This window comes from Ipomoea triloba, chromosome 16, assembly GCF_003576645.1.
Source record: "Ipomoea triloba cultivar NCNSP0323 chromosome 16, ASM357664v1".
Taxonomy (NCBI): domain Eukaryota; kingdom Viridiplantae; phylum Streptophyta; class Magnoliopsida; order Solanales; family Convolvulaceae; genus Ipomoea; species Ipomoea triloba.
Window position 1 is genome coordinate 3,563,147 of NC_044931.1, and position 14,162 is coordinate 3,577,308.

At 40.0% G+C, this 14,162-nt stretch overlaps 1 protein-coding gene across 1 annotated transcript; it reads right to left on the minus strand.

Moving 5' to 3' along the window:
• Positions 1-7,776: 7,776 nt before the first annotated feature.
• Positions 7,777-8,488, minus strand: LOC116007919. The gene is made up of 2 exons (XM_031248578.1): positions 8,473-8,488; positions 7,777-8,387 (listed from the first exon to the last, which is right to left on the minus strand). The coding sequence occupies exons 1-2, from the start codon at positions 8,486-8,488 to the stop codon at positions 7,777-7,779; spliced, it is 627 nt and encodes a 208-aa protein (XP_031104438.1).
• Positions 8,489-14,162: the final 5,674 nt, after the last annotated feature.

The following is a 14,162-nucleotide window of genomic DNA, read 5'->3' on the forward strand; positions in this document are numbered from 1 at the left end:
CTGAGATGGCTATTATTATTACTAAGAGATGGTGCTGAGATGGCTATTATTATTACTAAGCTTGAGATGAGCTACTATTATCATATAAACTTTAAATGAGTTACTATTGTAATATAAGCTTGTTGATGAGACTTTTGTTATGCTTTGTTTTCTTCTTGTGTCTATACTTATGTATATATTGAGTTATTGAAGTTATCATATGCTTGAGAATTGTTCTTGTGGAGTTATGCCTTTTACTAGAGTCGAATTTGTTTTACTATACGAAATAGATGATTGTATGAGGAGAAGTTTGTTCTTAAATGAAGTTCTTGCATTAGCTTAATGTTGCTTATGTATATTGCACTTTGATTTGACACTTCACAAGTGTTCTACTCTCTACAAACGATTTACTCCTTTCCTATATTTATATTCCAAGTCTCATAGTATTTGTTTTAAAACTATCTTTTAAAAGTATATTATTTCCAAACTAAAATGTACATATTTTACGGGCAAAATGAACCTTACTTAGCATTTTATGCTAATTTTGTTTGTTTGTGTTTTCCAAACCTTACTGTTTTCAGGATTTGATGTTCCAAACTTACTGTTTTCAGGATTTGATGGAAGTGACTCGTTTTGAGAGCGCGATGTAGAGCTAGTTGCCATTGGAGTTGTCTCTTGGTTTAAACGGATTAGTTTAGAATCCAAATTGTTGTATTATAGTTGATTTTAATCTAGATAGAAAATTGTTGTAATATAGATTGTGGTTAGAAAGCTTGTAGCCTGTGCGTTTGGGTTTAGTGAGTTCGCCCGAGCGTGGCATAACACCCCCGTGGTTATAGCTTGGTTTCGCTTCCGCATTTATTTTCAATATGGTTAGTAAGAAAGATAGTTTGTTTTGGAGCATTCACGCTTATAAAATTTGGGGGTGTTACAGTGGCGGATCGTGGCATTCCCCCAGTTCGTTCCATTAGTTCATTTTCCTGGTTCTGTTCTAGTGCTGTTTCATGGGTTGTGACTCCGTTGTTTCATCTTTGATTCTGGGATGTAGCTTGAACATATTGTTGAATATTCCTCCTTGATTCTTGAGTATTTATTCATGATCTTTGGTCATTTATCTTGATTCATTGAGCTAGTATTGTTGGGTTATTCCTTGGTTAGTGAGCTAGTATTGTGACTCCGTTGTAGCCTGTGCGTTTGGGTTTAGTGAGTTCGCCCGAGCGTGGCATAACACCCCCGTGGTTATAGCTTGGTTTCGCTTCCGCATTTATTTTCAATATGGTTAGTAAGAAAGATAGTTTGTTTTGGAGCATTCACGCTTATAAAATTTGGGGGTGTTACAGTGGCGGATCGTGGCATTCCCCCAGTTCGTTCCATTAGTTCATTTTCCTGGTTCTGTTCTAGTGCTGTTTCATGGGTTGTGACTCCGTTGTTTCATCTTTGATTCTGGGATGTAGCTTGAACATATTGTTGAATATTCCTCCTTGATTCTTGAGTATTTATTCATGATCTTTGGTCATTTATCTTGATTCATTGAGCTAGTATTGTTGGGTTATTCCTTGGTTATTATTCTGAGTATGTACTGTGTTCATATTCTGAGATGAACACTGTTGGTGGGCGATTCTTTTGGGAACGAATCTGAGTTTGGTATGTGGAGACCTTGAGTCCTTATGAGTATCTCTTGGCTTATTGAGTCTGTAATAACCTTGGGAAGTGGATGGTGGGATTATGGTGTAATTGTGGATGGTGTTATGAGAGGAATTGTATGGGCATCATCTGCCTCTGTGTTGGACTTTTGCCTATGTGGAAATGGGAATCATTTGCCTTTGTGTTGGACTCGTGTGCCTCTGTGATAATGTAACACCCCAATTTTCACATCTTGGATTTATTACAGATCCCTAATAATACATTGCGGAAGCAGCTAACCAACAGAAAACTGGGTGTTACCACCACGCTTAGGTATCTCTCCTATACCCAAACGCTAAGGCTAAACTTACAACATCAAATAACCACATCAATATTCCAACTTAATACATATGGAAATAATCCTCCCAGGGTGTCTATTCTAGGATAGAGTAGTCTTCAACCTCGACTTCCATCCTATTTAGAGCTCATCGGGCCACAGGGGCCCACGCTAGACTGCATCTAATAAAGGACACAATGAAGTGTAGTTAGCACGACGGCTAAGTAAGGAAATCCATTGTCACTCAAAAGTAAACAAAGGTTTCGAAAACGTGTAATAATAATTTGAAAGCTGTAAGCTTTACCCATAAGTTGAAAATCTACCTGCAACCAGATTATCAACAAAAGAAAGCATAGTAGAGTATATGAGTTGCATCAACATATAATACTTTCATTTCTGAGAATTTTCATCATTTAACTCAAAATAGAGAGTTCAACAACACACACTTTACTATTTCAAAACTCGTGACATTTTATTTTCCAACATAGTTACGGAGTAACTAAGTTTTATAATTAAAAATTTACTTAGTTCCCCCCTGTATTGTTTCCAAAATACTCATGTTTGTCAATGTCTTTTCACCATAAATTCCCAAGTGTCAAGGGTCACATTTGTTTCTTAAAAAAAACACGATTTTTTTCCAAATTGATGAACATAATTTACAAAATCATATTTGAACTCTCAAAAATTGACTCGGTTGCTCGTAGGCCTTCCAAACATCATAACATTCAGGAGCAAAAACATCGGAAGTAAGTTCGGTCGAAAACGGATCCGCGTCGCGCAGGTGCGCGGATGTCCGCACCGCAGGACGCACGGCGGACGCGTGCGTCCGGCCTCTCAGGCGTGATGCCGAAACCTGGACACCAACGGCCTTTCGGCCGTAACGCCGAAACTCTAGACACCGATGAACGCGCGTCCAAGGCAGCGTCCATCCGAATCTGCCAACTTCGGGCAGTAAAAACCGGGTTGTAACGGCTCGATTTTCCCCTATTTTCACAAGTATAAGCTTATATGGGCATAAATACAACATATACATGCATAAATTAGCCATGAACATGTATACAAAAATTACCAAAAAAATTCAAAGTGTAGTTCTTTGAGCCAACTTGTAGATCCACAAACTTAACACATAAATCTCACATAAAATTCCTAGTTTCATAATTTACTAGCATTTGTTCACTTTCAAGTGACTAAACCAACTTAAGGGATTCCTTACCTCCCAAGTAGTTTTACTACCGTAGACAATTTGTGATCTTCTCCTCCAAACTTTCACCGAAGATCCTAAATAATAATCACCATAATAACAACATTTTCATGAATCCTTAGCTTAAACTTAAGTTCTAGGAAGGATTCTAGCCATATTAACCGAATAAAACCAAAGTCTTACCTAGTATGGGAGCAATTGTCAAGGAAAATGGCTATGGAGTTCTTGGATCACAAAGATGAAGATGGAATTTCCTTCTCTTTTTTTTTTACTTCTCAAATTTTCGGCCATAATGGTAGGAAATGGGGAAACTTGGAGATCAATTTTCTTAGCTAGCTTATCACATACTCTTCCCATTTAATTAATTATTTATTACTATGTGGTAAATAAGGATGCCACTTGTCACAACCCCATGGTGTGCCTTGAAGAGTAAGTTTCCTTTGCCAGTTAGGGATTAAATCAGATAAAAGTTCGGAGGAATATAACTTAATTCGGGAAAATTTTAATACCAAAATTATTCTAAAAATAATCCCGTCATTAACCACTAAAATCAGGAATTTTTCCGGTATCTCGCGAAATACAGTGGTACGAAGGTCCGTAACAATTTCACTCTTACAGTCCGTTTAATTTCCATTGAACTAAGTAGGAAGTTCACGCTTAATCGTATCATACTTAATAATCCATTTCATAGGGAAATTCGAACTGTATATACGTCCTTAAAAAAAAATTTACGGTTCGTGACCGGTACGTAGATCGCAGCTTATTAATAACTAAAAAAATTTTTTTTTGAAGTACCAAGAGATCTTCTCATAAATTTCATAGCCCAAAAATTATTTTTCGAACCCTAAACTTATCGGAATAGCTGAGGGGTTACAGTCTACCCCCCCTCTTAAAATAGTTTCGTCCCCAAAACTTCCTTTTTGTCATCCGTGAATTCAAAGTAGATTACTACTCACATTCTATTATTCTTAACGAATTCCTAGTATGCCTCGTCTTAACACACAATTTGTTTAGGCATATAATAGTTAGATCGACTCCACGCACCTGGGTTAAACAATTCAGGATAACGTCCCATCATAACGCTTTCCAATTCCCACGTAGCTTCTTCTGGACTGTGATTCGACCATTGGACTTTGATCATTTTGACTGATTTCCTCCTCGTATCTCGGGTTTTTGAGTCCAAGATTCGAATTGGTCTTTCTTCGTTTGCCAACGAATCATCCTTCTCCAGTTCCTCCGGCTCCAATACATGGGATGCATCAGGTACATACCGCTTAAGTTGAGAAACATGAAATACGTTATGTACTTTATCAAGCTCAATCGGCAGGGCCAGTCGATAGGCTAAATTTCCTATCCTTTCCAGAATTTCGTAAGGTCCTATATAACGAGGACTCAACTTTCCTTTCTTCCCAAACCTTCTGACTCCTTTAGTGGGTGAGACTTTCAGTAACACCTTCTCCCCAACTTGATATTCGGTGAATTGTCGCTTCAAATCGGCATACGACTTTTGTCGATCCTGGGCGACCTTCATCCTCTCTCGAATTACCTTGATTGCCTCAGTAGTCTCTTGTAAGTACTGAGGTCCAAGTGTAATGACATCTCTTTTGTCGCTCCAGCACAGAGGACTTCGACATTTCCGCCCATATAATGCCTCATAAGGAGTCATTCCTATACTCGCATGGTGGCTGTTGTTATAGGAAAATTCTATTAAATCCAACTGTTCGTCCCATGAACCTTGGAAATCGAGCACACAACCTCTGAGCATATCTTCCAACGTTTGTATTGTTCGCTCCGTTTGACCATCAGTGGCAGGGTGAAAAGCCGTACTTAATTTGAGTTGAGTGCCCATTGCCATTTGCAACGCTTCCCAAAAACGTGATAGAAATCGTGAGTCTCTGTCTGAAACGATGTTGCGCTACCCCGTGGTGTTTAACCACGTGCTTAACATAGGCCCTTGCCAACTTTTCCATTGACCATGTTTTGTTCATTGGAATGAATCTCACTGTCTTGGTCAGTCGATCGACAACGACCCACACTTGATCGTTTCCAGTCTTGGTTCTAGGCAATCCTCCCACGAAATCCATAGAGATTGAGTCCCATTTCCACTGCGGAATCTCTAATGGTTGCAATAATCCCTTTGGTTTACTTCTTTCTGCCTTGACCTTTTGACAGTTCAAACATCTAGCCACAAATTCAGGTACATCATTCTTCATGCCCAACCACCAAAAGTTTTGTTTCAAATCCTTATACAATTTATCTCCACCAAGATGAACTGAATAAGGTGTGTAATGGCCTTCTTTCATTATTTGCTCCATTATCTTCTTACACCCTTTTGGTATTATCCATCTACCTTGGAATCTTACACTCCCATCCGAGTGTAGTTCAAATGGTCCATGTTTTCCATCAACCATTTTCTCCTTGATGCTCTCCACCCAATTGTCCTCTTCTTGTGCTCGTTTGATTTCCTCAAATAGGGTTGGAGTGGCCGACAGGTAATATAATTTCTTTTCTTGTTCCACTTGACCGCACATCTTTACTTCCAGATTGAGTTCTTTGAACTCTTTACATAACTGCTCGGGTAATATCCAAAGAGCATGTTTTGTTTTCAGACTCAAGGCATCAGCTACTTTGTTTGCCTTGCCCTCGTGATATTGAATTTCCAAGTCATAGTCCTTAATCAACTCCAACCATCTCCTTTGTCTTAAATTGAGATCCCTTTGAGTGAAGATATACTTTAAACTCTTGTGGTCTGTATAAATTTTGCATGAGACTCCATAGAGATAGTGTCGCAAAATTTTGAGAGCGAATACCACTGCTGCCAGTTCCAAGTCATGTGTCGGGTAGTTAGCTTCATGAGGTTTTAATTGTCGTGAAGCATATGCTATTACCCTTCCATCTTGCATGAGGACACATCCTAGTCCTTTGTGAGACGCATCAGTGTACAACTCATAACCTTCCGTTCCAACAGGTAGAGTTAACACTGGAGCGGTTGTCAATCTCTTCTTAAGCTCCTGGAATGCCTGCTTGCATTCTTCATTCCAACTATACTTGGTCGTCTTTTTGAGCAAATTCGTTAGGGGTCTTGCTATCTTTGAGAAGTCCTGAACAAACCTTCGGTAATAACCCGCCAAACCTAAGAAACTGCAGACTTCCGTAACTGATCTGGGCACTTCCCATTCAATTATAGCTCGTATCTTGGCTTGATCTACCATTATTCCTTCCTCGGTGATTACGTGTCCAAGAAATGCGACTTCTCTCTTCCAAAATTCGCATTTTGAAAGCTTTGCGAAAAGTTTCTTTTCCCTCAGTGTCTGTAACACTGTCCTGAGATGTTCCTCGTGTTCCTCCGGTGTCTTAGAGTAGACCAAGATGTCATCTATGAAAGCGACGACGAATTTATCCAGGTACAGAAGAAAAATTTGGTTCATCAAATCCATGAAGGTTCATAGTGCCCATATCTCGTTCGAAATGCCGTTTTAGGCACATCTTCTTTCGCTACTCGCACTTGGTGATACCCTGACCGTAAGTCAATCTTCGAGAATACACCCGCTCATTTCAATTGATCAAATAGGTCATTGATCCTGGGCAACGGGTACTTGTTCTTTACTGTGACTCGGTTGAGTTCCCTATAACTAAGACTCCCATCCTTCTTCTTAACGAATAGTACCGGTGCGCCCCAAGGCGATACGCTTGGCCTAATAAATCCCTTTTCCAACAATTCCGCCAATTGTGCTTTCAGCTCCTCCATCTCTTTGGGTGCCATTCGATAAGGCACTTTTGAGATAGGTGAGGTTCCTGGTACGAGATCGATGGTGAATTCCACTTCCCTTTCCGGTGGCATTTCCGTGAGGTCGTCGGGGAATACGTCAGGGAATTCGCATACAATTGGAATTCGGTCAATCTCGAATTCTTCTACTTCGGCGTCTTGCATCAAGTAGAGATACACTTCGCATCCCTGGCGAACATACTTCTTTAATTTCTGTATCGTCAACAACCTTGACTCGGGTTGGTTGCTAATTCCTCGGTAGGATATTCTCCTTCCCATTGGTCCTTGCAGGACAATTTTTCGTTCATTACACACGATCCGAGCTTTGTACTTATCCAACCAATCCATCCGGAGTACTACATCAATGCCTTCAAGTTCAAAACGAATATGGTTTCCGGGACAGTTAAACCCCGCTATTGCTATAGCAACGTCGTCATAACCATCCTTACAGGATACTACTACTCCCGAAGCCGTTGTGACATTTAAATCTAACTTAGCAGTAGGCCTTAACTTTAGTTTATCAGCGAACGCAGAGGATATAAATGAATTGGTAGCCCCTGTATCAAATAGGACTAATCCGAGTACTGAGTTTATGGGGAATGTACCAGATACGGCGTCGCTAGCCTGAGCCTGAGCGCTATTGACGACGTAAATCCTGCCTTGTTTCTCTCCGCTGCTTTCACCCATCACTTGCTTTCCTTTGTGGTTGGAACCAAACGTGGCGTTCGCTGGTCTTCCCAAATTCACAGACTAGGAGTTGGTCCTCTTGTCTTCTGCTCCTGCGGGCTTCTGGCCGGCATTCCCATTGAATCTCCTTCCTTGATTCACATTCTGTAGAGGCTTTTGGGGACTGTCTACCTGACTTCGGCACTAAAAAGATTTGTGCCCAAGGAGACCACACTTGAAGCATCTAAACTTCATTCCTTGACAGTTTTCTCTGGGATGATTCCTCCCACATCTTGGGCAAGCAGGACGGTTCCCCTGATTGACTCCTTCTCTTCCTCGTACTGGGTTGAAGCTGTCTTGGTTGGCCTTTTTGTTTCCTGACGGGAACTTCCGTGACTTGTCATCAGCTTTCCTCTTACTTCGGTCGTAGACTTCCTGTTGGTCCAGGTACACTTGATAATGATATGATGCTCTATCATACGCCTCTTTCAAGGTAGAACACATGAATGGTGCGATCATTCCCCTTATGCTCCAGTCCAATCCCCGGACGAATCTTCTTGCCTTACTTGCCTCATCCAGTACGATCTCTTGAGCAAAACGCATCAGCTCAACGTATTGGTCATAATATTCCTGGATAGTTGCTCCCTTCTGCTTTAGTCGTAGGAACTCGTCGTATTTAATCCCTTTAATACGCTCAGTGTAGAATTGTTCCCTTAATTCCACCTTGAATTCTTCCCAACCAAATGCTGGGTCTTGCAGGAGATCAGGTTCGACTGTCGCCCACCAATTGTCCGCGGCTTTCGTCAAGTAGTAGACTGCAGAAGATACTCGTTGATTCGCAGGGCAATTCACTGCGTTGAGCAACTTGTCGAACGTTCGGATCCACTCCTCCAAAATCACCGGATCTTTCTCTCATGCGTAGTACGGTGGTTGTCGGTTTGCTATGGCCTTAGCAAAATCCACCCGTGGCTCTGATACCACTTTGTAACACCCCAATTTTCACATCTAGGATTTATTACAAAATCCCTAATAATACATTGCGGAAACAGCTAACCAGCAGAAAACTGGGTGTTACCGCCACGCTTAGGTATCTCTCCTATACCCAAACGCTAAGGCTAAACTTACAACATCAAATAACCACATCAATATTCCAACTTAATACATATGGAAATAATCCTCCTAAGGTGTCTATTCTAGGATAGAGTAGTCTTCAACCTCGACTTCCATCCTATTCAGAGCTCATCGGGCCACAGGGGCCCACGCTAGACTGCATCTAATAAAGGACACAATGAAGTGTAGTTAGCACGACGGCTAAGTAAGGAAATCCATTGTCACTCAAAAGTAAACAAAGGTTTCGAAAACGTGTAATAATAATTTGAAAGCTGTAAGCTTTACCCATAAGTTGAAAATCTACCTGCAACCAGATTATCAACAAAAGAAAGCATAGTAGAGTATATGAGTTGCATCAACATATAATACTTTCATTTATGAGAATTTTCATCATTTAACTCAAAATAGAGAGTTCAACAACACACACTTTACTGCTTCAAAACTCGTGACATTTTATTTTCCAACATAGTTACGGAGTAACTAAGTTTTATAATTAAAAATTTACTTAGTTTCCCCCTGGATAAGTGTAAAGCAATCTTGGAATATTTTCAAGAACCTCGGGCCGCGGCACTCATGCCTCCCGCAGGTCAACCACTTCAACAACTTCGGGCCGCGGCTCACAAGCCTCCCGCAAGTCAAATATCTCAACAACCTCGGGCCGCGGCACTCATGCCTCCCGCAGGTCAATCATCTCAACAACTTTGGGCCACGGCTTACAAACCTCCCGCAAGTCAAATATCTCAACAACCTCGGGCCGCGGCACTCATGCCTCCCGTAGGTCAAACATCTCAATAACTTCGGGCCACGGCTCACAAGCCTCCCGCAAGTCAAATATCTCAACAACCTCAAGCCGCGACACTCATGCTTCCCGCAGGTCAAACATATCCTTCTCAACTTTATCCAGAAACTAAGGTTTTCAAAACAATCTTTCTTTCCTTGATATTTAATTAATATTTTTCACATGATGCCACAAAACAATTATTCTTATCCAAATATGTTTCCAAAATACTCATGTTTGTCAATGTCTTTTCACCATAAATTCCCAAGTGTCAAGGGTCACACTTGTTTCTTAAAAAAAACACGATTTTTCTCCAAATTGATGAACATAATTTACAAAATCATATTTGAACTCTCAAAAATTGATTCGGTTGCCTGTAGGTCTTCCAAACATCATAACATTCAGGAGCAAAAACATCGGAAGAAAGTTCGGTCGAAAACGGATCCGCGTCGCGCAAGTGCGCGGATGTCCGCACCGCCGGACGCACGGCGGACGCGTGCGTCCGGGCCGCGTCCGGCCTCTCGGCCGTGATGCCGAAACCTGGACACCAACGGCCTTTCGGCCGTAACGCCGAAACTCTAGACACCGATGAACGCGCGTCCAAGGCAGCGTCCATCCGAATCTGCCAACTTCGGGCAGTAAAAACCGGGTTGTAACGGCTCGATTTTCCCCTATTTTCACAAGTATAAGCTTATATGGGCATAAATACAACATATACATGCATAAATTAGCCATGAACATGTATACAAAAATTACCAAAAAAATTCAAAGTGTAGTTCTTTGAGCCAACTTGTAGATCCACAAACTTAACACATAAATCTCACATAAAATTCCTAGTTTCATAATTTACTAGCATTTGTTCACTTTCAAGTGACTAAACCAACTTAAGGGATTCCTTACCTCCCAAGTAGTTTTACTACCGTAGACAATTTGTGATCTTCTCCTCCAAACTTTCACCGAAGATCCTAAATAATAATCACCATAATAACAACATTTTCATGAATCCTTAGCTTAAACTTAAGTTCTAGGAAGGATTCTAGCCATATTAACCGAATAAAACCAAAGTCTTACCTAGTATGGGAGCACTTGTCAAGGAAAATGGCTATGGAGTTCTTGGATCACAAAGATGAAGATGGAATTTCCTTCTCTTTTTTTTTTACTTCTCAAATTTTCGGCCATAATGGTAGGAAATGGGGAAACTTGGAGATCAATTTTCTTAGCTAGCTTATCACATACTCTTCCCATTTAATTAATTATTTATTACTATGTGGTAAATAAGGATGCCACTTGTCACAACCCCATGGTGTGCCTTGAAGAGTAAGTTTCCTTTGCCAGTTAGGGATTAAATCAGATAAAAGTTCGGAGGAATATAACTTAATTCGGGAAAATGTTAATACCAAAATTATTCTAAAAATAATCCCGTCATTAACCACTAAAATCAGGAATTTTTCTGGTATCTCGCGAAATACATTGGTACGAAGGTCCGTAACAATTTCACTCTTATAGTCCGTTTAATTTCCACTGAACTGAGTAGGAAGTTCACGCTTAATCGTATCATACTTAATAATCCATTTCCTATGGAAATTCGAACTGTATATACGTCCTTAAAAAAAAATTTTATGGTTCGTGACTGGTACGTAGATCGCAGCTTATTAATAACTAAAAAAAAATTTCTTTTGAAGTACCGAGAGATCTTCTCATAAATGTCATAGCCCAAAAATTATTTTTCGAACCCTAAACTTATCGGAATAGCTGAGGGGTTACAGATAATGAGCTTCGTGCCTCTGTGATTGGGCTCATATGCCTCTATTGTTGGGTTCTATGTCTCTGTGTTGTGATATTGGTATAGTGGGTTGGTTTGATGGTTGGTATTTTGGTTTGGAGGTTGTGGTTTGGTTCTTATCCTTGGTATTGTGGTTTGACTGGTTTCTTTGTGGTTATTCTGTTGAAGTTATAATTCAGTTTGTATCTCGTTATAGACTCGTTGTCTTGTATATTCGTATTGGATATTGGTTTCGTTTGGAAGAGTTTTTGGTTTGTGACTTATTCAGCTTATTGTTGTTGAGTCTTCTGATTTAAATAAAGAACAGTTCGTTGGTGTGTATATTCTATACGTGTGTGTAAACCTATTTACTAACCATATTATACTATGTATTTTCTCACGAGTGTGAATGGTTGGTTGCTTAGCATTCTTTTGCTAATGATTTCCTAAACTATTTTCCAAGTATGGAGTAGTCTGAGCTGAGAGCGCGATAGAGATAGTTCTTCTATTTGCTATGCTTAGACTAGTGCTTGTTTTAGACGTTTTGCGCATGTGTGCTTTAGTTATGGATTCTGTATTGACTATTACAGCTGTCTTTATGTTTTGGATTGATATATTATTGTTTAGCCTGTGCATCTACAGTTGGATTTATTCTAGATATGGCATGACACCTGTTAAGTAATAGAATTCTTCCGCTATGTTAATTTGTTAGTTCTGAGATTTATAGCTTTTGTATTTAAGTTATGCCTATCTTAGCGTGAAAAAGTTGGGGGTGTCACAAATATTCTTTGCAAAATTAACAACACCTATTAATTGTTCCCCCAGCTGCAGCTTCTCTTTCTTCTTTTATTTATTCTCTTATTTTTTCCCAAACAATTTCTTCTCTATCTTGTGCTTCAACCTCTACTGGTTGCTCGGATATTCCTTCATTAAATTCCTCTCCAAAATGAGCTATTCTAAACATGTAATAGGCTCAAGGGACTCAATTTATAGCACAATATGTCTCTTAAATGCCCCACAAAAGGTAGCATCTTTGGCACTGATCAAAGTTTCAACACTTTATTCTTGCTTGTCCTCAAGCAAGTTCTCAATCATTTCAAGACCATTTAAGTGCCAAATATGCTTCTAAGGATAGCTCAATCAATCAAGTGGTCAATAAAGAATGAATGTGCAAGAAAATGGAGAGGGTGAAATCCCTCATCTTATCTACAAAGGGTGTTAACCATTCGCCATATAACCCTAGGAATATACAAAGAAAGCAAAAACCCCTTTAAGATCAAATTAAGCTTTGGGGACACAATTTCACACCAATTACCATTCATGCAATCCAAATTTGGGTTCACCTTCTATTTTGCAAGGGCCTTCAAGCCGATCCCACTATTGGGAACGATGTACACACCCTAACCAAGCCATCCAACCAAAACGCCAAAGCCTAACTTATAAAAGTAAAGTGAGGGAACGACATGGGAGTCTCCCCGCCAATGGCTTAGGCGGACTCTCTTTCTTCTTAACCCCCTAGGATAACGTCATCGGGTACCTGACTTCACATGGAGCTCCATGCTTGTTTGAAGATCGGTGTAATGGGTACCCAAATCCTAGCGGGGTGGCTCACCTCCTCTCTTATCTTCTCATCTTCTAGGAAAATTGTAACACCCCTAAATTTTCAAGCTGAGATAGGCAATAACTTAAAGCAAAAACTAGCAAATATCAGAACCCAACTATATTAAAGCGGAAGCGATATCAAAACACAGAGGGTGCTACGCCATATCTAGGTTAACCACTACCTAGATGCTAAGGTGAAAATCCAAAATCCAAACCACAAATCCTCAAAGGTAATCATAATCTGAATAAGTTAATACATATCAAGAGTCTAAGGCACACAGGCCTGAAATGTCTGAATAAACCCAACAAAACACTAAGCTAATCATAAAGGCGAAGTAGATCTACTGCTAGCGATCTCACGGCTCAATCTACTCCATACCTGGAAAATAGTTAGAAATATTAGCAAGGAAATGCTAACCAATCCACCACTCACACTCGTGAGAAATACAATAGTATAGCATATGTTGTAAATAGATTTTACACACGCATATAGAATATATATGCCAACGAAACTTTCCTTTGCTTAAAAACTAGATGACTCAAGAACGACAGACTGAATGAATCACAAACCGAGGACAGCTCAAACGAATACAATAACAAAGCATGAATCCACAATATAACGGTTCCACAATAAGATATTCAACCAAAGCATAGACTAGACGGAATCAACGCAAGTGAAACTAAACAAGCAACAACCTCACATCACTCCCTTAGAGTGAGCCCAAACTGAGAACATAGAATAATTTCCAAATCAGAACCTCCCAACCGTAGCATAGGTAAGATACCACAGAGGCATAAAAGCCCAATCACAGAGGCCCATTCATAGAGGCATCAAGCCCAATCACAAAGGTATACGAGCCCAATCACAGAGGCATGCAAGCCCAAACAACTCCTCCCATACCAACAGACACATGTAGAGCTGTAGCTCGAATAAACAATACCAAAAGGGGTATATAAGACTCAAGAAGCCAAAAGAATTACTCACAAGAGTTCAAGATCTCAACATATCAAGCTCAGGTTCAATTCAGGAGGGAATACTCATACTAACAGTACTCAGATTCAGAACATGAATACCAGGCATGCTTAGAACATTCATCAAAGAATCAACCACAATACTCAATCAATAAATCAAGATAAATAACTAACAACCATGAACCAATACTCAACAATCAGGGTAAGATACTTAACATGTTCAGAATATAATCCAGAATCAAAGGTGAAACAACAGAGTCAATAGACCACAAAACAACAACTGGAACAGAACTAGGAAATGAACTGAAGGAACGACCTAGCGGAATACACCAGACCGTCAATCCACTCCACACCTACGGACGGAAC